Source organism: Anas acuta, chromosome 3, assembly GCF_963932015.1.
Source record: "Anas acuta chromosome 3, bAnaAcu1.1, whole genome shotgun sequence".
Lineage (NCBI taxonomy): Eukaryota > Metazoa > Chordata > Aves > Anseriformes > Anatidae > Anas > Anas acuta.
The window spans coordinates 116,425,897-116,449,006 of record NC_088981.1 but is presented as its reverse complement, the minus strand read 5'-3'; the positions used below and the strand labels follow the sequence as shown (position 1 = coordinate 116,449,006).

The 23,110-nt window shown below is 49.9% G+C and overlaps 2 protein-coding genes across 2 annotated transcripts in view; both read left to right on the top strand.

Moving 5' to 3' along the window:
* FZD3 (frizzled class receptor 3) overlaps positions 1–4,163 on the top strand; it is a 53,514-nt gene extending 49,351 nt beyond the window's left edge. The window contains exon 7 of the mRNA XM_068678943.1: positions 602–4,163. Coding sequence (XP_068535044.1) covers positions 602–815 — 214 coding nt within the window. The 3' untranslated portion in view covers positions 816–4,163. The remainder of the gene's footprint in view (positions 1–601) is intronic.
* Positions 4,164–8,300: 4,137 nt separating this feature from the next.
* EXTL3 (exostosin like glycosyltransferase 3) overlaps positions 8,301–23,110 on the top strand; it is a 106,282-nt gene continuing 91,472 nt past the window's right edge. The window contains exon 1 of the mRNA XM_068678940.1: positions 8,301–8,494. The gene's annotated coding sequence lies outside the window, so the exon portion shown is untranslated. The remainder of the gene's footprint in view (positions 8,495–23,110) is intronic.

The window sequence follows — 23,110 nt, the reverse complement described above, 5'->3', positions numbered from 1 at the left end:
CTCTTTAAAGTCTTGTAGAAAGTTGGGGGAGCTTCTGCGAGCCGGGAGGTTGGCCACCGGGTTGGTGAACTGGGAGTTCTGCTGGTGTTGGTGTTCTCTGATCGCATCTCCTCTCCTTTTTAGTGTTTAGGTTAGAAAGAGGTACATCACCGTGAGGTTTTCGGGGCCTGGGTCAGCACTGGGTGTCCTGCAGGCGGTGATCGGTGCTGCACCAAGTGCGTGGGGAACCAGAGCTGTCCTAAAATCAGTTTAGCACTTCTGTGTGTAAAAGGATTTGGTTTCTGTGACTACTCATAGCCCTGCTGCAATAACCAGCACTGAGTTACCCGCTCTAACTCGAGTAGGGAAGCGTTGTAACACCATTTATCATCGAGTATTTACCTCATTACCAATATTCTGCACAGCACTACGGCAAGAACCAGGCTGCACGAGGAGCTGGAACAACTTGCCTGAGGCTCTGTGAGCTCAACAACCGAGCAGGGAAACCTTTCTTCATAAAAGCCGAGGGTTTGAGGGTTCGTGTAGGTGTTTGCTCACACAAACTGAGATTTCTTTCCATCCTCGGTGCTGCTCACAACCCTCCTGTGCTCTCCCCAACCAGGTACACCCCCTGCAGCTACAGAGGCGTGGAAGAACGACTACCTCACGGCAGCATGTCGCGACTGACCGATCACTCCAGGCACAGCAGCTCCCACCGGCTCAACGAGCAGTCGCGTCACAGCAGCGTCAGGGACCTCAGCAGCAACCCAATGACTCACATCACGCACGGCACCAGCATGAACCGCGTCATCGAAGAGGACGGGACCAGCGCTTGATCGCCTTGCCCCCGGGGAAGGAGAACTCGCCGGGGCTGGAGGGCTCGCGGGCCCCTCGGCAGGTGCTGATCTTTGCATCAGGAAGCCGAAACGGGCTCCTCCGTTTCGGAAGCCAGAGTTGTTGGGAGTTGCCTCAGAGCTCGAGCGTGCGGCGAGTCGCGAGCTACCGAGTAAAAAGCCGGTTGCCTCGTTTGAGCCTACCCCTAGGGAATTATTTATTTGATAACTCTTTACCCAGCGTACGCCGTGGCTGAATTCCTTACGCTTTGTTTAAAGAAAAAACCTTCCCCTCCCTCCCGCGAGGCTGCGTGTCAGCAGGTGTCACCCTTGACATCTCCCGGTGGGCGTAAGGAAGCTCTCGAATGCTGAAGGAATTCCTCCACGCGGCTCTCTGGCCAGATAACAAACTGATAACGTGTTCTCCTCGAGCACAGGGGGAGGGCCCCTCTTCAACACTGTATAAAGGACACGCGGCAGGCAGTTTGAAGTGGCAAACACTGGAAATGCGACAGAGGAATGAGCGCTTGGCAGAAGGAAACAGAACTGTGCCGAGGAGCTCCCGGAGCTGCCTGGGCTCAGTCGTTGGGATGGGGGTGGAGGGCGGGGGGGAGGAAGGAGGCAGGGAAGAGTGATTTTTGTATAACTTGTATTGTCCTCGCTTTTTTTACGAAATACTATTTAAATTTTCTACTCGTTTACAATTTATGTAGGCAAAAGATGGATTTTAAAAGCAGTTACCTAGATGCTATTCAGCCAGTTATTTTTCGATGGATGTACAGAAGCTGAGGTTGCCTGTTCCTGGCTATTCCAAGAGAGACTAGAAAAGCTGGATTTGTCACCCAAACGGGGACGTGCAGCCCGTTCCTTAAAAACAGAACAAATCCCATTTACAAATCCCGCAGTCCAGGTGAGGAGGGCTGGGACCAAAACGGCCTCGAGGAGCTCGATCAGGGGTGGCCGCCCAGTTTCCTTGTGCTACCACGGCTGTTTCCTGTTTGTTTTTTTCTACCGAGCAGGAGGTTGGACCTGGGGGACACAAATCAAGGCAGGAGCAGAGCCGGGGAGCTCTCTGATTCTCGAGGTACCCACCACAACCCGCTGGCTCCTTCGAGCTCGCATTCCCAATCATCCCAGCCTCTGCTCCAGGTTCTTTTCTTTCCATTCCCTCCTGTAGGTTCGCAGCAGAGAATTCAGTTTGGGTTTTCTTGGCGTGTAAATATCTCGTTGGGGTCCAGCAAAGCCTTCGCTGGCACTGCAGGCAGAGGTCAAGGCATGGGGTCGGGTGGCGCAGCGATCTTCCGAAGCATCTGCTCTAAGATTCGTTAAACCTACCTCAGTAATTACTGCAGATCGTTGCTGGGAAGCGAATACCTGATTTTTTTTTTGCATTGTCCTTACATAATTCCCTCTCTGACCTGCTTGAGGCGTGTCGAAAAGCCTTTGCACATGCCTGGATGGCACAACCTCGAGGGCAGGAGTAGGGCAACAACCACGATGCGCGCTTCAGAGGCTTTTTTTGAGCGGCAGAAACTGAGCTGTGCTCCAATTAGGCGTGTTAATTGTCGTGATGACACAACAGCGAGGCACGTTAACCGTGCAGCCTCCGAAATCAAAGGCTGCTCGGGGAGCCGTGGTGTCTTCTAGAGAGACACCTACTGTAAATCGTCTTTCTTGCTTCCACCAGGCGTTTGTTCCAAAGGAGAAGCACAAACCAAAAGCACCAACAAAAAAACAAAGCTCAGCAAGGGCTCTGCACCCTCGGGGGCGCTGCGAGAAAGAAATTCGGCTTCTACTGAACTTCCTGCTTCAGAGGGATGACAGTTTTAGGAATCTGCATCTGCAAAAGAAGCCAGATTACGGGAGTTTTTGTAAACGCAGAGGTCAAGTGGTTGTCTTGATCTTTTTGGCTAAATTTCCAGTGCTGCGCTTTGGTAATCGGAGCCCGGCTTTGAGTCAGGGAGGGGAATGATGGAGGCTTGAAGTACGTCCTCCCAGAAATGTGCTCAGTTGTGAGGTTTAATCCCCGCGTTGTTCCGGGTGGGTGTGTTTAAGCATTTCCCCCAGAGCCCTCCCACCACCCGGGGAGGTGATTAAAATGGACAACTCACTTCTGGGTGCTTTTTTTTTTTGCCCTTTGTCCCTCCCGAGCAGTTGCATGCTGCGGCCAGTGCACGAAAACACCGCTCTGCACCATCGTGCTGGCAAAGCTTCCAGCAAAACCCGCGGCTTCTTACTCCTGGGGAATTGCATCTCCCTTTTTTCCCCATCCCTGTGTGCCCTTGCCAGCCGTGCGTCCTGGAGAGATGAGTGCCAAGAGCTCTCCATGGGCTTTGCTTGGGGTCAGAACTGCCCAGGGGCAAAAGAAAAGGCTCAGAAAACGCAGGCATTGCCCCGTCCCCGTGCCAGCAGAGTCCCCGAGGCTGTGATATTTGCTCTTTTTTCCTCCCTTTGTGGCTCCCACCCGTCACCAAACCCCGTGAAGCGACGCTGTGGCCGCTGCATGGTAAAAGCTGGCTCCGCAGCACAGCATCCGCCTCCCTGCTGGCTCCTGCAACGCCTAAAAGCCCAGCGGCAGCAAAAAAAGCCACGTTTTTCTGTGAATGTGTCCCTCTGCTCGCCTGCCCTGCCTTTTCTTAGCGCCCGGAGCTCAGTTTAGCTGCGATGCTTTAGCTGCCGGCCGTACAAAGCGCCCTCAATGCCTGCCAGATGTGGGCTGCGTGCCTGTGCCCTGGCTGGGAGCAGGGCTGCCAAAATTGTCCCGGCGAGGAGGTGAAGGCAGCTTCTGCCACCCAAACCCCTCGGGGGCCACAGGAGGAGCCTGGCGAGGAGCTTAGAGCGGGTTTGGGGGCTGAAGACCCCAAAAAAAGCGAGCAAACCGGGCTGTGGAGCGCACATCCCTGCGCAGGGGGCACGGGGGGGCAGCCTGAATGTCGAGTTGAATGTGAAACGTCCCCGCTGCGCCAACGCACACCTTCTGGGAGAGATCAGGATTCGTTTTCCTGAGCGGTGGGGATGTTGCACGCAGATTTTTGCCTGCCCTGAGCCGCCGGCGCTGCTGTCTCTGCTCGGACACGTGGCCGGGCCGTGGCTTCATTTTGGGGTGAGAAAAGGAAAGTTTGGTGCTCGTCAGAGCCGCGCGTAGGGGGCAGGCGGGGTTGGTGCCCGCTGGGAGCTGGTTGGAGGCGCGCTCGGCTCCCCGCTCGGCTTTGTTTACAGTAGTCCAGTGTCGGTTTTGTAACGTTTAATTTTTAGCACTTTACCTGTGAGTGTACGAACTGGTTCCGTTGTAGTGGGTGTACATTTTAATTTTAGACCTTGAAACGTTTTTAATAAAACCGTGTAAAAACCCTCGTCTCGCTGATACCTTGGCCTGCATCCCCCTCGAAATCCCCGTTTCTGATTTACGTCTCACGCTTTTCTCCAGCAAGCAGAGGTCCTAATGAGGAGAAAAACTTTCTAACCCTCATGTGGCTGTAACATCTGTACTCACGGGTGCCCGGTGTCCTTCCAGCACGAGGCAGGATCCAGCTCTGCTTTGTTTTACCCTCGCTGAGCAGCCGAGAGCTCCAATATCAGCAGTGTGCGGGCAGCGAGCTCAGGAATAGCTCCAAGGCGGGGAGAAAACGGGGCTGTTCTGGGCTTTGGGCTTTCTTTTTTTGTGGGTTTGGGGGTTTGGGTGCTGCGTTGTCTCTTGGTTTGTTCACAAGAAGGCGATGGTTTTCCTCCTGGCTCCTGGTCGTGGCCCCACATCCAGGTCAGAAGGCGAGGAGCTGCTGGATGAGACCCAAACGCGTCCCTGGAACCCGCACAGGTCGCTGCTGCTTCCTCCCCGTAGGGACCAACCCAACCTTTCTGCTGCAGGTTGCTTCTGAAAAATAAAATCTTAATTTTTGGAGAAAAAGTAAAACCCAGGGAGGGTCTGGCTTCGCTTTTGGGTCTAGGGGAGGTGGGAAAATCAGCTCTGCTGCTCCCAGGAAGCATCTGAGGAAACGTTTTTAGCACTCAGCCTCAAACACTGACTTTATTTCTTGGTGTTTTGCCTTGGAACACACCAAACATCCTTTGTTTTCATCCTGCGGGGCTGTTAAATCCTCCTTGTTGGGTGCAGGCACATCCTGCACTGTCTGCTGGCCCAGCGACGGAGCGGAGGGCTCCCGGGCGTTGCAAAACGCGCTGAAAAATCCCTTAAGGCCCCAAATTGCAACCTAATCCAGCTACAAATCCCACCTGGAACCCGTCAGCAGCGACGAGCCCCGACATACCTCGCTCCCGCCGTGCCTTCAAAGCCCGCTGCTCTCCCCCGCTGCGATCAGATAAGGCTCTGCCTCTGCCAAAAGACGCAGAGCAGCTGCTTGGCTGCAGAAAAAATGGGATTAAATCAAAGTTAACTTTGCTCCTAATTTATTTTTTTTTTTTGAGGAAAGGCAGCCGCTCCTGTGCCGGTTCTCCCCTGCACGGGGTTTTGGGGTTTTCCCTGCGCTCCCCGAGGGGAGCGGGATGTCGCCAGCCCCTCGGAGATGCCACAAAACCCGGCCGCGGCCAAATATTTGGGGCAGATCCGAGCCTAAACACCAGCTTGACTCCAAATTAAACCTTCCCTAATCCTCCCCTGGCACCCGCCAGCCCCTTGACCCGGCCCCATTGATGTGCTGCAGGAATTTGGGGGGGGCTGCGGCCCCATTGGGGTGTGGGGGCCCTGTCCTGGGAACACGGAGCAGGCTGGAGGGGGCAGGATGCAAATTTTCCTATTTTTCGCTGAAATCCCACAGAACGGTCTGGGTTTCAAAGGGGCTCTCACCCTAAACAGAGCCCCTGTAAACCAAGGAGCGATTTTTTCCCTAAATGCGAACCCTCCCAAAGGGTTTTTCCTCCCTCCTGGGGCAGCACGGGGCTGGGGGTGGGCTTAAAAAGAGTTCTTAGGGCAAATTGGGTGCGGGGTCATCCCAAAAGAGATTTAATTACCTGCGGCTAATTACGAGGCCTCATCCTACTGGGGCTGAGGGTTTTGGGGTTTGGGGAAGCCCAAACATCCCCCAAAAAGCGCCATCCCCCGAGGCCAAGCCGGATTTTCAATGCAATAGTGCCCCCCCGTGTGCCGGGCGGGCTGCAGCCACGAGTGGCAGCAAAATCGCCACCACTAAAAACAGAAAAAAAGCCCTGAAAATGCTGAAAATGCAGCAAATTCGGGGCTTTTTCGGGCAGGAGGGGGTTTGGGGTGGGGGTAATTCCCCGCTAAGGCAGCGCAGGGGAAGCTGATTCCTTTTCCCGTTCTCCCAGAGTCTTTAAAATACATCAATAATCGTATTTTTTAATTTTTTGGGTGCATTTTAAAGCCCAGCAGCCAGGTGCTGACCCAGGCCATCAAACCGTGCAAATACGAGAAGGAATGGACAAGGATCTTTCAACGAAACGGCCCCGTTTAATAAATTTAAGAAATCCCCAATAAATCGGCGCTATGGGAAGTATTTAACGTGTCAATAAAACCAAACTCCATCCCCAAAACCCCAAAAACCTCCCAAATAACGGGGGGAGGTTTGGGTACCAGGCGTATCACCAGGCTGGGGTCCGAATTTCCTCCGCTCAGAGCAAAAAAAGGCTGAGCCCGCGGGATCCGGCACTGGCAGCACCGATGAGCTGATGGGAATCGAAGGGAAAAAGGTTAAAATTGAATAGAAACGGTTAAAATTGAATGGAAAAGGTTAAAATTAAAGGAAAAACATTAAACTCCCCACCGGGTCCCCAGGAGCTGCCCCAGCGGCTCCTCGTAGGGCTTGGCTTCACCTTTTTCACCCCCTTTCTCCTCGATTATTTCTCCCCAGCTGCATTAATTGCCCCCAGCTGCATTAATTGCCCCCAGCTGCATTAATTGCCCCCCCAGCTGCATTAATTGCCCCCATCATGTTAATTACCCCCCCAGCTGTACTAATTGCCCTCAGCCACACGAACTCACCCCGCTGCATTCATCGCCCCCCAGCTGCACCAATTCCCCTCCCCAGCTGCATTAATTCCCCTCCAGCTGCATTAATTACCCCCCAGCTGCATTAATTGCCCCCAGTCTCATTAATCACCCCTCCAGCTGCATTATTTGCCCCGCAGCCGCATTAATTACCCACCCCAGCGGCTCTAATTACCCCCACTTGCATTAATTGCCCACCCCAGCTGTATTTATTGCCCCCAGCTGCATTTTTACCTCTAGCTGCTCTAATTATCCCCCAGCTGCATTAATTACTTACCCCAGCTGCATTAATTACCCACCCCAGCTGCATTAATTACCCCCAGCTACATCGATTCCCCAGATGTTTTAATTATGCACCCCAACTGCATTAATTGCCCCAGCTGCATTAATTACCCAGCTACACTACTTACCCCAGTTGCATTAATTACCCCCAGCTGCACTAATTAACCCAGTTGTATTAATTGCCCCCAGCTGCACTAATTAGAGTACCTAGAGCTGTATTAATTGCCCCAGCTGTATTAGTTACCCCAGCTGCATTGATTACCCCAGTTGCATTAATTAATTACCCCCAGGTGCCTTAGTTACCCCAGAGCCACACTAATTACCCTTTTGCTGCACTAGTTACCCCCACTAATTACCCCCAGCTTCACTAATTAACCCTCCCAGATGCATAAATTGCATCCAGTTTCACTAATTACCCCTCTCAGCTGCACTAATTACCCCCCTGCTGCACTGATTACCCCCTAACAGCTGCATTAATTACCCCCAGCTTCACTAATTACCCTCCCAGCTGCATTAATTGCCCCAAACTTCACTAAGTACCCCTCTCAGCTGCATTAATTGCCCCCGGGCTGCACTAATTACCCCCTAGCTTCATTAATTACCCCTCTCAGCTGCATTAATTGCCCCCGGGCTGCACTAATTACCCCCTAACAGCTGCATTAATTACCTCCAGCTTCACTAATTACCCCTCTCAGCTGCATCAGTTGCCCTCTGGCTGCACTAATTACCCCCTAGCTTCATTAATTACCCCTCTCAGCTGCATTAATTGCCCCCCCGGTTGCACTAATTACCCCCCAACTTCACTAATTACCCCTCCCAGCTCCACCAATTACCCCCAGATTCACTAATTACCCCTCCCGGCTCCACCAATTACCCCCAACTTCACTCATCACCCCTCCTAGCTGCACCAATTACCCCCAGCTTCACTAATTACCCCTCCCATCTGCATTAATTACCCCCCAGCCTCATTAATTACCCCCCAGCTTCAATAATCCCCCCCATTTGCACTAATTACCCTCCAGCTGCACCAAATACCCCCCCAACTCCACTAATTACCCCCCAGCCTTACTAATTACCCCTCCCAGCTGCCCCAATGCCCCCCGGTTTCACTAATTACCCCTCCCAGCCTCACTAATTACCCCCTTTAATCACTAATCCCCCCCCGGCCGCCATTTTGAGGCTCGACCACCAGAGGGCGCTCGCGGCGCGGCCTCGCCGCCTCCTCCCACAATGCAGCGGGACGGCCGCGGGCTCCGCGCGCCTCCTGCCTTCGGGCTCCGTTCGGCTCCGCTCGGAACCGCTTCGGCTCCGCTCGGCCGGGCTCGGAACCGCTCGGCCGGGTTCGGAACCCTTCGGAACCGCTCGGCTGGGTTCGGCTCCGCTCGGCGGGCCGCGGCCGCGGGGTGAGCGCGGAGCCCCGCGCAGCCCCCGCCCGCCCCAGGTAAGCGCGGCCCCGGCTTTGATTTTTTTCCCTTTTTGTTATTTTTTTCCCACTCTCGTCGCGTCCGTTTGTTTATTTACCGGGTTAGGTTTGAATTTGACCTTTTACTTCAATTCTTTTTTCCGCTTCTCGCGCGTTATTTACGCGTTCACGGTACTTTCCCCGCCTCGCCTGATTTGCCCGATTTTATGGATTTCACCGCATTTTTGTCGGTTCGCCTTCCTTGGGGTGCTGCGGTTGTTTCACCCCGCTTTTCTTACCTTATTTCACCCGATTCCTCCTACTTTATCCATTTCACCCCCCTTTCTCTTACTTTATTCCACCCAATTTCTCTTTATTTCACCCCTTTTCTCTTATTTTACCTATTTCACCCTCTTTCTCTTACATTTTTCACCCCCTTTTTCTTACTTTATTTCACCTATTTTCTCCTACTTTATCTATTTCACCCCTTTTTCTTATTTATTTCACCCCCTTTCTCTTACTTCATCCATTTCACCCATTTTCTAGTACTTTTTCACCCCCTTTCTCTCCCTTTAATTATTTCACCCCATTTTTCTTACCTTATTTCACCGATTTTCCTTTTCTTTCATCTATTTCAGCCCCTTTCTCCTACCTTATTTATTTATTTCATCCCATTTCTCTTACTTCATCTATTTCACCCCCTTTCTTTTACTTTACTTTCTTATTTCACCCCATTTCTCTTATTTCATCTATTTCACCCCTTTTTTCTTATTTCATCTATTTCACCCCTTTTCTCTTACCTTATTTCACCCTTTTCTCATCATTTCTCTATTTCACCCCTTTCTCTTGCTTTCTTTCACCCCATTTTCTCACTTTTTCAGCCTCCCCCCACCCATCCCTTGGACATTTCCCCCCCATCCCCTCCCCATCGATTTGGGTGCTCGGGGCGAGGGCTGGGGGCTGCTGCTCCTTGGGGGGGATTTTGGGTCAAAAACAAGCGAAGTTGGGGTTAACTCGTGCCTGGCGGTCCCACTGCGTGCAGGCGGCTGTGCACATTGGGGTGAATTGCTGTGAATTTGGGGATTTGGGGAAAATTGGCTGCTTTCAAAGGGCTTTGGAGCCCCCCGTGAGCATCCCCTAGAGCAGAGGCTCGGCCTCTGTGGGTTTCTCCCTTCCCCTGGGGAGATTTTGGGGATCCAGGAGGATTTGGGGAAGGGGAGGGAGGCTCTGACCTGGTTTCTGGTCTAAAAATCAGAGATTTGGCCAAAGCCCCCTGCTGAGGAAACATTTCTGTGCCGGGGGCTGGAGGATGCTGTCCGTGGGGGGAGGCGGTGTAGGTCGTGCCCCTGGGAAGGGCGCCCATAAAAACCCCAAAACCCTGAGATATTTTTCTCCCTGTCCCCATCCCCAATTCTGTAGACCCGGGACCAGGATGCGTGCTTTGTGGGAGGGGGAAACATCATCATCCCTGCAGAAAAGTTTGACATTTAGCAGCAAATTACGGAATTGCTCTGGTTTGGCTCCTGTCTTTGCTTTTTTTCCCACTTTCCTGCCCCAAAATCAGTCATACACAGCCAAAACACGAATGTGAGGGACCCTCTCCTCCTTTATCACCTCCATCCGTGCTCGTGGCTGCGGTGATTCGGTCCCCGGGACATCCCGAGAAGGGTTTTGTGGCTGTGGGGTGCGTTATGATTGAAGGCTGATGGTTATTTCCCTAATCTCTTCTATTTCCCTGCTCTCCCTTTGGGATTTCCAGCCCTGTTTGCCTTTATTACCTCTCTTGTCACTCTTCGGTGGGTCCCTGGAGGTGATCAGCTGGGGGAAGGGGTTGATAATTCCCTAAAAATGAAGGGATGTTCCTGGATCTGTTCTTTTCCCCCAAAACAGCGCTGGGTTGTGTTCCTGCTGGTTATAGGGTGGCTCTCCTGTTAGTTGGTGGCATGCCTGCGGGAGGAAATTAAGAGGAAAAGGCTTAAATTGATCGAGGGAGTCGATAGGAGATGCTCTGTGTTTGTGTAAGCTCCTGGCGGGGATCGTGGCTTGCTGTGGTCGTGCAAAACCCTCTGATAAAAATGATAAAATATATTAAAAAATGCTTTTTTGGGGACGCCTTGGGCTTTGCTGTCCCGTCCCGGGCTCTCAGCACCTCGTGGCTCTGCCATCGCTTTGAAATCCCAAGCGTGTGGCCTCATGGCTCGTCACATCGTTCCCAGGGCCTGGGGGTTTGGAAGAGGTTTGTCGACGTTGGTAGGAAAATCAGGAGATGTCAGAGGCTGTGTGATCTTAAAATCAACCCCACAGAGGAATCCCGTGGGGATACACGTGATAACTGGGCACGGGAGGGGTCCATGTGTGTGATTGGGGCCAATCTTTGCATTTCCATCACTCCTAGAGTATTTTCTCTTACTTGGCTGGCATTGGAGACGCTTCTTTTAGCTGAAAATGAGAAAACTCTGGGAAAAAAAAAACAAAAAACCAAACAAAAATAAAAAGCACCCTCACCCCTTGAGCAATTCGTTCTCCCCCGGCTTTCGTTTCGCAGCTGATCTTTTTTTTCTGGCTGCAGTGTCTGCTGGGGCTTCTGGCTTCCTAAAGAAAAGGTAAAAAAAATAAATAAATAAAAAAGGAAAGAAGAAAGCAGGAGCTGAATAATAGATCAAAAATGAGATTAAGCAGCGAGTCAGCCCTGCCCCGCGCTCTCCCTTCCCAAAAAGCAACCGAAAGGAGCTGCAAAATCGCCTGGAAAAGAGGGGAGGGGAGACGGCGGAGACGAAACCCGGCGTGGAGGCTGGATGAGGTGGTTATGTTTTATTTAAAAACAGAAATCCCCTGGATTTCTGGTTGAGGTGAATAAAAGAGCGGGGCTGAACCGGGATGGGTGAATTCCTGGAGGTGGCCTCCGAAATCCACGAGGTTTTACGAGGTGCTGTTGGCCTCCGATGGTGCTCAGACCACGTTATCTCAGGGGTTATCCAGAGGGGGCCCAGCTGCAGGCTTTTTGGGGTTAAATAATCCACTTCTGGGTGCACACAGCCTTCTAGGCCCTGCTCCTGGAGAAGGGAGGAGGCTGGGGAGCTTCGTCCCCATCAGCTGCAGGAGGTGAGGTCAAGCAGCAAAACCACCTGTGGGGCTGGGGGTGTGCACCGAGGGCTGCCAGAGCAGGAGGAGAGGCAAAAGCTGGTGGAAAGCACCGCTCCCACGTGTTATTTGCAGCCTCTTGGGTCTTCATTTGGCTTCTTTGGCACCTCCTTGGGCTCAGCTCGCTGCTCTAAGAGTTGGAGGAGAATCCGTTTCGTTGCCCGCTGGGCTGCTGCTCGTGTCTGTTCTCCAAAAGGAAGCAAAGCCGATGTGCCAGAGCTTAAATTTAGGGGGAGGAAAATGCAGAGCTTGGAAACAGCCCCTTTTCTCAACAAGGAAATGCTTTCCTGCCACCTTTTCGTGAGTTGGATGGGTGTGAAGTGCAGGGAGAAGACGGGGCAGGGTCGCCTTGGCTTTAATTTCAGTGGGGCGCTTGGGATTTCTTTATAAGTCGCTTGGCCAACTTTGGGTGGAGAAAAAGAGCTGAAAACCTCTCTTGGGTTGAAGGCAGGGGTTATTTTACTTACCTGTTTATACCGGTGATGCCCCAAGGTGAAACAGCAAAGCCAGGACCTCGTTGCTCTCTGCGTAGGGCTTTGAAGAGTGCTCTCCCTCCAGATCCTTTTTTCGGAGCACCGAAGACCCGGGATTGAGTCAGCAATGCAGATGCCATCAAACGCCTGCTGGATTCCAGCTCGTGAATCAGAGCACAGCAGCGGCACAGCCTCGTACCCTGCGTCTCCTGATAACAGAGGAAACAAAACAGAGATCCCATTGTCCTGCCTCATTAGGGCACCTCTAACTCATTGCATCCGTGGTCCTTATTTTACTGCAACTCCTGCAGTAGCACGTGTGGGTTAATTTAATTTTTAAATCCTACCTCCTGGAGTTAAAATGTATTTTTTTAGATATTTGTGGAAGTGATCCACACTCAGACGTATAGGAGGGGATAAATAGGATTGGTTGATGGAGCACAAGCAGCTGGTGTTAACCCCCTGTCCAACCAGTGTGCCACCAGTATGGGTGCTGCCTGCTCACCCTACAGACCTTGTGTTTGTGGGGAGGAAGGGGATTACCTTCACTTGGCATTACAATTATTCATCCGCCTCCAAACCCATCTTTAATTTCCAGGCTTTTCCTTCACTTCACTTGGGAAGTTTCATGGAGCAAAGCCCTTCGTCCCCAGACGCTTTCTGCTTCTCCCTCGCGAGGCTTTTCCAGCCCCAGACACCGGTTTGGACGGCACGGACCGCAGCCAGAGCAGCGCCAGCGTTTCCTTCCATTGTTCTGGTTGTCCACGCGCTGCCTTTTGCATCAGCTGCTCCCCGGGGTCCGTCTGTGTCCTGTTCCTCCTCCTGTCCCAATTCTGCTCCCGGCTGTAGGACGGGATGGCCAGGCACACAACAGGGTGGTTTGTAGCCCTCGAAGCAGACGAAATGGTGACATTTCGCAAAGAGCTGGCAGAGGGGAGTTGTTTAAAGGACAGTTGTGCTGCTCTGGTGGGGGTGGAGAAGGACAATTTCTCCCAAATCCCTCTTTTGGAGGAGTTTGCTCATTCCTTGTTTTTTTTTTTTAACCGGAGCCTGCAGGATTTGGGGCGGTAAAAACCATTTTTGTGGTTCCCCGTCCATAGATTTGAGGGAGAGCCAGTTCAAACGCTACATCAGAGGCCAGACATGAATAACGAGGAGATTGCACAATGAAGTGCTGGGAGGTTTCGCACATGACACAACCTCTTTGGATCCGGCTGAAGCTCTGTGTGCAAGATCTGCGCAGCCGGGCTGGGGGAGGCTTTGCTCCCTTCTGAGCCTTTTTAAGGAGCAGAAAACGGGAAGGAAAAATCATGTTGAGTCCCCAAAGGCTTTGTATTCTCTACAGCTCAAGCGTGGGAGCTCGGAGGTTCCTCCTCTTATACGGTGTTTGTATGTGCTGGGAGAAAACGATCTAAATTAATTGTTATCTTTTCTCGGCTTCCCACATCTTCAAAGCGCTGCCATCCAGCCAAGCTGCCTCCTATCAAATCGGAAACGTGAAAAAAGAGAAAACCTTCCAGAACGTGGCCAAAAATGAGAAATGTTGGTCCTCGGGGGTCCGTGTCCCTGAGGGCTGCGTGGCACGAGCTGGGGGCCGGCCATCGGAGGGCTGCTGGTGTTTTTGAACAACCTTGTGGGAAATCACGCCCTGGGATTTATTCGATCGAATATTCCAAAGATGAAGAGTGAAAATTGCTGAGGCTGTCAGCCCCAAGGAATTGTGGTGCAGCCTGGGCTCAAATCCATCACCTGGGATCGGGAGGCTCTGGCAGGGCATTCTTCATCCCTCGGCAGAAGGCATCGCAGCGAGATCGTTTAGCTGTAATTCATCAATTTACCAAGCCGCTTGATTAAGTGGGGGTTGGAGAGAGGCTGGAGGGAGAGTGTCTGCCTCTTGTAAGGCAGCTCTGGCCACCTGAGGACTTTTTGGCTCATGTGTTCGTTGCCTTTGAAGTCCCCAGGAAGGCCCATCAGGAGGAGAGCCCAGCAAAACTTACTCACAGTGGTGGTGACATGAGAGGAATTGAAGAAATTCGTGCTTTTGAGCTTTTCTTTTACCTGTTACAACCTCAGACTGCCTTAGCCATAGTCTGAAAAGATCCTGGAGGTGTCGGAGTGGACATCTGCAAAAAAAAAAAAAGTGGCTTAAGTAAATTAGGGGGGTTCTTCATGAATGTGGCATTTTGGAAATTTCCTTATTCCTTAGTACATCCGAGTGCTGTTTTCTCTGGGTGGCCATGCCAAAAAAGCCTGTAGGCTGTTTCTGTGGGTGAGCTCTGCTCGGAGGCACAGTGGCACTCCCTTGTTTTGCCCTTAAGATCAACATCCACCTTGTTTTCTTACCAGATTAAAGTCATCCTCATCCAGTCTTAGCAGGCGCGAGCGTTTGCGCCACCCCAACAACTTCGGAGCCTGCCAGAGTATTTCAGTCAGCCCTGACGAAGAGACACGGGTCTGCAAGGCTAATTAAGACTGCACAAGATGATAAACAGGCAGCCCAGGTACCTGCGAAGCCTCGGGGACAGGAGCAGCTCCAACCTGCACGAGGAGATGCCCGGCGGTGCCCACGAGGGAGAGATCCAGTTGGAAGATGTGGAGACATCAACTGGAGCCCAATCCTGCAGGTGGTGGTCTGTATTGGCAGGAAAACTTGTTTTTTGTTTAAATGTGGTTGTGATTTGGGCAAAAGTGGCTCTGGAAGAAGCTGGCTGTGCCGGGGAGCAGTGTGGATCTGCAGGATGTGGGGCTGCTCCCCTGCCTCCTGGGGAGTCACAGCCAAGGACATGAGATGGTGAGCGGGTCCTTTATGGGCTTCTTGCAAGTCCTATTGTTTCAATAAAAGCGAGAGGAAAAATGAGAATTCATTTGATTTTAATAATAAAATACCTCCAAGGAGCTGAAGCAGAAGGAACTGTTAGCAAGAGGAATAGCTGGAGATTAAAAACAAATCGTCTCTCGCACGCATCCAGGCGCCTTCTCCTCACGTAACACGGGAACACGAAATTGAAAATGAGCCTCTACAAGTTGTCAGGAAAAGGGGAAAAAAAAAAAAAAGAGGATGAGTCAGCTCTAATCCCGCCTATCTGAAGCGAGGGGAAGCCTGCCTGGTGCTCGTGCCGGATTTTTGCCGAGGAGATAACGCAGCAGGCTGGTGACAGCCCGTAAGAAACCCTGCGAGCGGCCCGAAAATTGCTGGTGGGTACTTGAACGAGGGAATTGTAGGCTGAGTTGCAACAATTTCCCTAAAGCCGTGCGTATTAGCATACAAATACCGAGGAAGCCCGGATCTCTGAATTTTTATCTGCTTCGGAGTGTCAAAGGGGCGCGTTAGCGACGTGCCATCCATTCGAAGCAATTGTCAGTGCTGTGTCTGTGCTTCCAAGTTGCCTTTCCTCCAGGATTTTTTTTATAATCCTGACCTTATTCTGTAGTTTTCTTCAAAAATTTTGAGGCAATTCCATTTGCTGGAGGAAAAACCGAGGTGTGGAGCGATTCTGGGAAGCTTCCAGAGGTGGAGATGAGCGCCGTGGGCCTGTGATTTACCGACGCTCTGATGAGTCGGTTCTGCTGTTCGTGCGTGTTGCTTTCGGGTTTCTTTTTCCCCGGGTAAACCACATCAGCTGAAATGCAAGGTAGTGGCCAAAGCTTCCTGTTGATCTCCGTTGTGCTCTCACTGCATCCGCTCGGTTTCCTCTGCTGCTCTGCCCATCGCTGCCTGCGCAGGGGAGATACGACAGCAGCCCCGCGCCCGCTTGAGGAGTAATTCTGTAAATTAAGGGATTTTGGGGTGTTGGGGGAAATATTTTAGGTAGCAGATGTCTCCTGAGCCCAGGAAATGCAAGGGAAAGTCTGCCGTGTGAGACGGGGCAGTGACTGGGAGCCCAGCATTTCTGCCTCGTGCTCGGCTGGGTTTCAAAATTCCATTTTAGGAGATTCCCTTTTAGGAGCTGTGGCCGATGACTTCAACATTTTGCCTCCGTTTCCATCTTTAAGCAGTTCCTGCACCTAGGGAGGTGGTTGGGAGGCTCAGTGACTGGTTTCCCAGCCCTCTGAAGAAGGCGAGTGGGGTATAACAGCTCCGTGGCTATTAGTGCTACGGCTTAATAGAAGAATTTTTTTTACAGCTGAGTTTAGATAATGCCAGGAGAGAGCCCCAGAAGGCTGAAACGGGCATCACTTCGCTGCTCTCACCTCACCTGCTCCATCCAGGTGATGGCAGGGGTTGTCTGCCCCCGATACCTGGCTCCTGGGCTGCAGCAGGAGCCCTCCCTCTCCTTTGCTCCTGGTACACGTCCTCCCCTGGCCCCCTGCCACGGCATCCGCCAAGTTGAAATCTGGCTCTGGGCTTTTGGCTCCCTTCCTTCTCCGTGTTTTCAATTTTGTTGGCTTTAAGAGATCCCGGTGGCATCTTTTTATGATGCGCTGTGTTCAGCTTCTTCTATTGCTTCCAGTACAGGAACACTCCTGAAGTTCAACCTATTTTTTTAATTAAAAAAAAAAAAAAGACAAAATGTAGTATTGTTCTGTTATGCTGGGAAAAAGGATTTTTCTTACCCTTGAGCTGGACTCGATGGTCCTTCTGGGTCCCTTCCAACCCGGAATATTTTATGATTCTGTGGTCTTTAAATTGGAATGAATTTAACCCCCCCCCCCAGGGGTTTTGGTGGAACATTGCTGTAGCTGGAGGATCAAATCACTGTTTTTTTTCTTGCTCTCCTGGGAGCTGGAATTGACATTGATTAAACACACGCATTGCCACCTGTTGGACAATCTCAGAGTTTCTGATGAGCTCCTTGAGTGCCTTGGTCCACAGTCCTGAAAATTCAGCTGCCCAGTGCTCACCAGAGTGCATCAGGTGGGCAAATTGAGCTGTGGGAGCCATCTGGGTTAAAAGAAGACGCTCAATGAACGAGCTTTTGCCACATTCCTTTGACTTCAGGACCATCTCCTCCTTTGCATGAGAATAGAAATTAATTTCATTTCAAGCTCTGGAAACCTGAAGACATGCTGAATAGATAAAATTGCTTCTATATATAGGCTGCAGCATTCCTTTGTACAACGAAACAGTTTGTTTTCATTTAAACCATGCATTCAGCACATTTAGCTTAATTTTATTTAACTACAAATTTTACGTGCCGTCTTCCTACACCATAATTGTGTTTTTTTTTTATTTGCGACATAAATCCTAAGTGCAATTAAAAAGTCGGGCTAGTCATTAAGAAACTTCATTTCCCATTTTTAACATAAAACGTGTGAACCTGCAGAGTTTATTAATTTATACAAACGCCCAGCTGAGAAAGTAGGACAGCTCTCCAGTTAGCCAAGGGCCTGATTTACGGAGCAATGGCCCTTTGTTGTTCTTTTCCAGCAAAAGGCAGAAAAAAGAAAAAAAAAAGACTAAAAATACAAAGCAAGACAGTTTAAATCAATCGCTTAAAACTGAACTATTTTCTGCGTTTTGCATCAATAAATCCTAAAGTCATAGGAGAAAAGGTAGGGTGGTTGAAAAAGGATTGTCAGGCAAGTTAGCAGCAGTGATCCTCAAGATCTGGTCCTAAGACGGCTGTTAATTAATGTATTAATAAATGGAATAGGAGAAATTAATGGTATTTGGAAAGGTCATAAAAATAGGAAAAATGGGGTATAGCATGAAAGGAATGAATGAGTTTGGGTCTGTTTGTGTTAAGGGAAAATAGTGCAAGCTCGGATGCAATGTAGGGTTTCCTATATTGGAACTGGACCATATAGGACAGGATTTTTATAGGATAACTGATGTACTGATGCCATGGATACATACCAGGGTCACGTTTGTCATCAAAACTTCCACTAGGGACAATGAAATGTGAAGGCCACTGCAGAAGGTGTTGGTGAGGTATTGTTTAAAACATATTCTGCACTCTTTGGTCATGCAGGGGAGTGCCTGGAGTTGTACGAGGTGCAGGGGCGGGTGTCTGCTGGAAATGATCCGGAGAACAGAGCAGCTGCTTCACAACCCCCTTAGAGGAGCCGGGATGGCAAGGCAGTGACAAAAAAAGGCAGAGAAAAATGATATTCCTTCTCTATAAATACACTGCTGTAAACGCCAGGGAGGGAGAAGAGTTCTTGAAGTGAAATGACAATTCGGGCACGAGAACAAACAGCTCTGAATGTGATAAAGCTGGAAATGAGCAGAATGCCTCAACCCAAGTGAGGCTCTTGAATAGCCTCCTAATGGGAATTGTGTAACGGGGCTAAAAACCTGATTGCTGCGAAGATGGAGCCTGATAAATGTATTAATGGCACTCTGCAATGACGATGACTTCAGCATTAAGGGACCAGGCTCAGGATTTCCGTCCCCTCTTTTGCAAATATATTTAAGGATCCTGCAGGTGAGAGAGAGAGAAAAAAAGTAAATAACACGTAGAAAGTTTTTCTTTTAAGAAACACTTGCAAAATGATTCAGCTTTGAGTTGGTTTCTCCGTTTCTAATGCACTAAGAATAGCACGGAGTGAGCTGTGGAAAGAAGAAAGCATCCTTTCTGCCCTGCAAAAACGCACAGTTGGCAACCGTTTCCCTATTTTAGTGGTCGATTTTGGCAGCGGGCCTGTCGTGCTTGGATAGATAGATATTTATATATATATTTTCCAATTTAAATCATTTTGGTACCTTATAGTAAGTGTAGGCCTTGAAATAGATTGTGCTTAAAAAGATGACATTTATTGTTGTTTACCTTTGTAATGATGCTTTCTAAAAAACCTGCAGCACTTAGTGCTCGCTGGAGTTTCTTATTGATCTCGCCGTTCTCTTTATTGATCCCCATTTCCCCCCTTTACCAATAATTCCCCAGATTTCTCGCCGCTTTGCTAAAATCCCAATAAATAAGATCAAAATGCCTTTCTGGCCAAAGAGCCCCGTTATTTTATCGAAGGCGAGGAGGTTCCCAGCCACTTCTAGGCTTACAAAGATTCCTAAATTGTAGCTGGGGCGTTGTGCAGACCTGGTTGAAATGCTGCTGTCCTGTGCTGCCGTGGTGCAGCTCATTTATTAAGGGTTGGGGCTTGAGCGTGGCTCTCCCTAATCGCCTGCGTGTTCTCCTGGCATCCCCATGCGTGCTTTTTATTCGCCTCTTCCATTCAGGATGTAAAGGGGAGATGGGTTTTGTTCTTTGGTTTCAAGACCTGCTTGGAGCCTTTCAGCCATGCAGCTTGGTCAGCTTCATCAAACCAGTTAATTACCTCGGCTTCCCTTTGTGGAACCCAAAACCTCGCAGACCCGCTTTGATTTTGCTTAAACCGAACCAATTTGTGGGAAGGAGGCTTGAATTGAGTGATCACAAGCAGCTCTTATTATCACAGCCTCACTATTTGCCAGAAGGCCGCGGCAGCATCACCTCCTGTTTGTTCAGCGCCTATTTTGTGGGGAAATCTGGCAGCTCTTCCATCCAGGGCTCGCAGGGCCCCGCTGTTCGTATTTGTTCTTCCTTCTATATCTGGAATTTAAGGCTCTCTTATCAACCAGTCCCTAGGAGAATTTCTTTCTCGTTGTTGTAAAAAGCTCTCTGCACACAGCCAAACCCGACGGTGGGGTCTCCACCGGACCTCTAACCCAGCAGACGGCCTTTTCCAGCCTTTTTCCCCCAGTGATTTTAATCCGGACTGATCGTTTCATGCGTGCTATCGCTTTGGATTTCCAGCAATCGCAGATGATTCACTCAGCTGCAGAGCGTTGTCCCCAAAGATTATTGAAGCAGAGTTTTGGGATCGCACATTTCAGGGTGCACACTCGGGTCTGGCTTTGCTTCGGGGTCTTGAGGTGTTTTTTTTTTTGTGTTTTTCACCATGTGGATGCACTTAGCGGCCTTCTTTACCATTTTCTGACTATAATTTCTAACAGATCTGTTTCTCACGGTGATGTAGGAAGTTATTATCTCCAGTTTCCACTGGGGCAGCTGAACCCGGGGACAAACGAAGCAGCTGGCTTAAGCGGAGCCTGGGCTCCTGGAGCTTTCTGCCTCTTGAAATCCTCTGGGCAATCTGGCAGCTTGTCAAAGCCCCTCAAATCGTGCGGGCTCGAGGGTGAGCTGAAGTGCTGGAAACTCGTGGCCTCGAGTCTGGTTGTCTGGTGGAACAGAGCACGCGCTCGAAATGATGCTTTTGTACTCCACCGAGGAGGGGCTGAGCGGCTTGTTGTGCAGTCGCTTTTAATTTGAGTTTAAATACTGCTGAATGCTTAATTAAAAAAGTGCTTTTGGTAGACAAGGGCGTAATGCACAAGCTCCGCTGCAGCTACAGCATGTAGGTGGTTAGGGATTCTGCTAGATACAAATGAAACGATTGCTTCTTGTTAAGCCCCGTTTAAATATAGTTCAAATTACGGAATATTTAGTAGAACAGAATAAGCCGTGGCTTGCCAGCTTTTTCATACCAGTAGTTAACCAGATGCCTTCTGTATTTATAACCTCGCCATCTGTTCCAGGGTGGAGTTTGGGGGTAGTCTAGGTATTTGGATGTGTCTTCTTTCTTGGGTGTCTCGGGAAAACTTCAAAGCATCTGTTGTGGGATGAAGGGAAGCACGGTTAGCTGTGGTGGTTAAGGAATTCACGGGAATTCTGCAGAAATGAGGCAGCGTCCTTGGCACAGCAGGGCTCAGGCGGTGGAGGAGCCTTGACCAAGGAGGCAGCGCTGGGATCGTGTCACAGTCGTAGCTGAGATCCAGCAAGGTCTTTGCTTGGCTGTCACCAGACCGGGTTGCTGCTTCCTGCTTCGAAGCCCCTCGTTATTAACAATCACCGAAATCTCCAGGAGCATTGTGATATGAACATCTCTTAACGTGCTTTTTCAAAATTTCTGTAGATAAATTTGATTTAGATACATCTTCGATTTTTTTTTTTTTATTCTGGGTGACTCATCTATTTCTTTTGGAGTGATAGAGCTAAGTCTAGATAAAAAGAGAAATGAGTGTAGCGTGTTCAGGCAAATTTTCTCTCCCTGCTGCACATCCCACAAGGGCCGAGGTGCGGATGGGAGAGGAACAACCCTTTGCAGGACAGGTAAAGGAGCTCAGCAGGTTATTTAGTCTTGGAGTTTAGTACAAATTTAGTCTAGGAGTTATTCAGTACAAAAATTCTGTGATTCTGTGAAAAACTACCATGCCATGAACCCACCTGCTTGCGTGGAGCACCTCTCTGTTCTCTGGGTGCCACCATCAAACAACTGGCTGGTAATTCACCTGGTTGGGCTTGATTCACACTCTCTGACTCAGTCGTGACTCCGCATGACTCAAAGCATTTCATTTTTTCAGATAGACGTAAAAACAAGGCAAGGGAAATCAGGTCCAGAAAATTGCTGTGGAATTGCTGTGAGTGGTTATGGGCATGTGGGGCAGGAAAACACCCTCAGCCTTCACCCTCTTACACCATCGAGCTCCACCTGTCCTGGAGGGACTCGTCATGTGGAATTTGGTTTGCCAGTAGGTTTGGGGATGGGCAAACCCATGTTTTGGTCAATAAACTACTTGTGAGAAATGCTCGCCCAGTGCTAGTAACAGCTTTCTGTCGCTAATGATCTGGGCCACGCTGGGGAGGAGGGAAGGCTGCATGTCTCATTACCCATCCTCTGAGCCATCTGGGCTCTCACGGTTTGTTTGTAACCAGCGTCCTAATCTCTCCTAACTTCATTGTTGCCGAAATGTGAAAATTGCCCTTTTAGGCCTTGTGGTTCTCATGAAGCTAAGAACACAGCGTGGTCATGTATGGGTTTCCAAACAAAGCATAATGCAATCGTTTAATGAATTTATTTAGAGTGGTTGCTCTTAATAAAATGTGTGGCAGTGCAGCTTGACATACTCTGAGTGTGATCTGCGATATTACACCCTAAAACAAAACCTTCTACCCCATTTCTCACCTCAATTTTTCCTTCCTTCAAATGGTTATGTAAAATAGGCCTTTATTAACAAGGTCACGGACATTTCTTTTCCTCACCCCTTTTTACTACCCAGCAGTGTCCTCTAGCACCCCAGCATCTTGCTGAAAGCTTTTCCTGCTTTTATAGACTTAACTTTCCCCTTCCCTCATAATCTGCTTTCCCTGTGCGGGATGCTGAGGGTTCATTGTCCTTGCTCTTTGGTTTCCAGCTGGAGCTGTGCTGGGTCCAAGCCTGCATTAGTATTTGGGAGGAAAAAGTCTTTGCACTTCATGTCCATGCGACCATTCTTATGCTAATTGTTCCTTTTCCACTATTATTTATCACTATTCCAGTGTTATTTGGGTTATTGCTGAGTTTCCCTACATCCTCTAGCCCTTTGCTTTATGCCCAGCAGTAGGGTGTGTTGCTGAAGTACTTCTTGTGCCCATGGGGTCTTCAATGTGCTTTATTTAAGCGTTGCCTACCCCAAAATGCAGCTACTTAGGCTGCAAAGCCTGGCAGCATGAGCAGGACCAGGCCACTACTTTTAGGACATAAAGTAAGGGGAAAAAAAATCCATATCCACTAAAAACTGCAGGGAGATTGTAAATCATCAGAAGGGAGCTACCTAATCTGGAGTTCGGCCAATATTCCAGATTAACATTTCCTCTCTTGTGAAGCATGCCGTGGGTTATCTGATGGACAAAAGGGGACAGAAACTCAGCAGGCTTGAAAATTTAGGTTTGGTGTGTAGGTGTAGCTGTTGCGTAGGGGCTGAGAGATGTTTCTTATACCTCCAGCACCCTGGGGGCTAACAGGAGACTGAATCCTGTGAAATCTGATGGGAATGTCTGAGGTGAAGAGTGCAGCATAAATCCACAAAACTCGCGAAATCCACAGGTGGTCAGGCTTTGGGGCCGTCTCCTGTGGAAGGGAGGAGAAAGAAGTGTTAAAAAAAGGTTTACCAAAAGGCCCATAAGTAGGGAAAAGATGAAAGTTCAGGGTCCTCCCCTCTGACTGTTGTTCTCTTGAGGATCAACGGATGTTTTTCTGAGGTTTATTCCAGGCCATGGAAGCGTGCCACGGACCCGTGTGTTGGCTGGCTCTGAAACTCCTTAATACCTGCTTGAAACGACTCGATTGTAATTTATAGCACAGA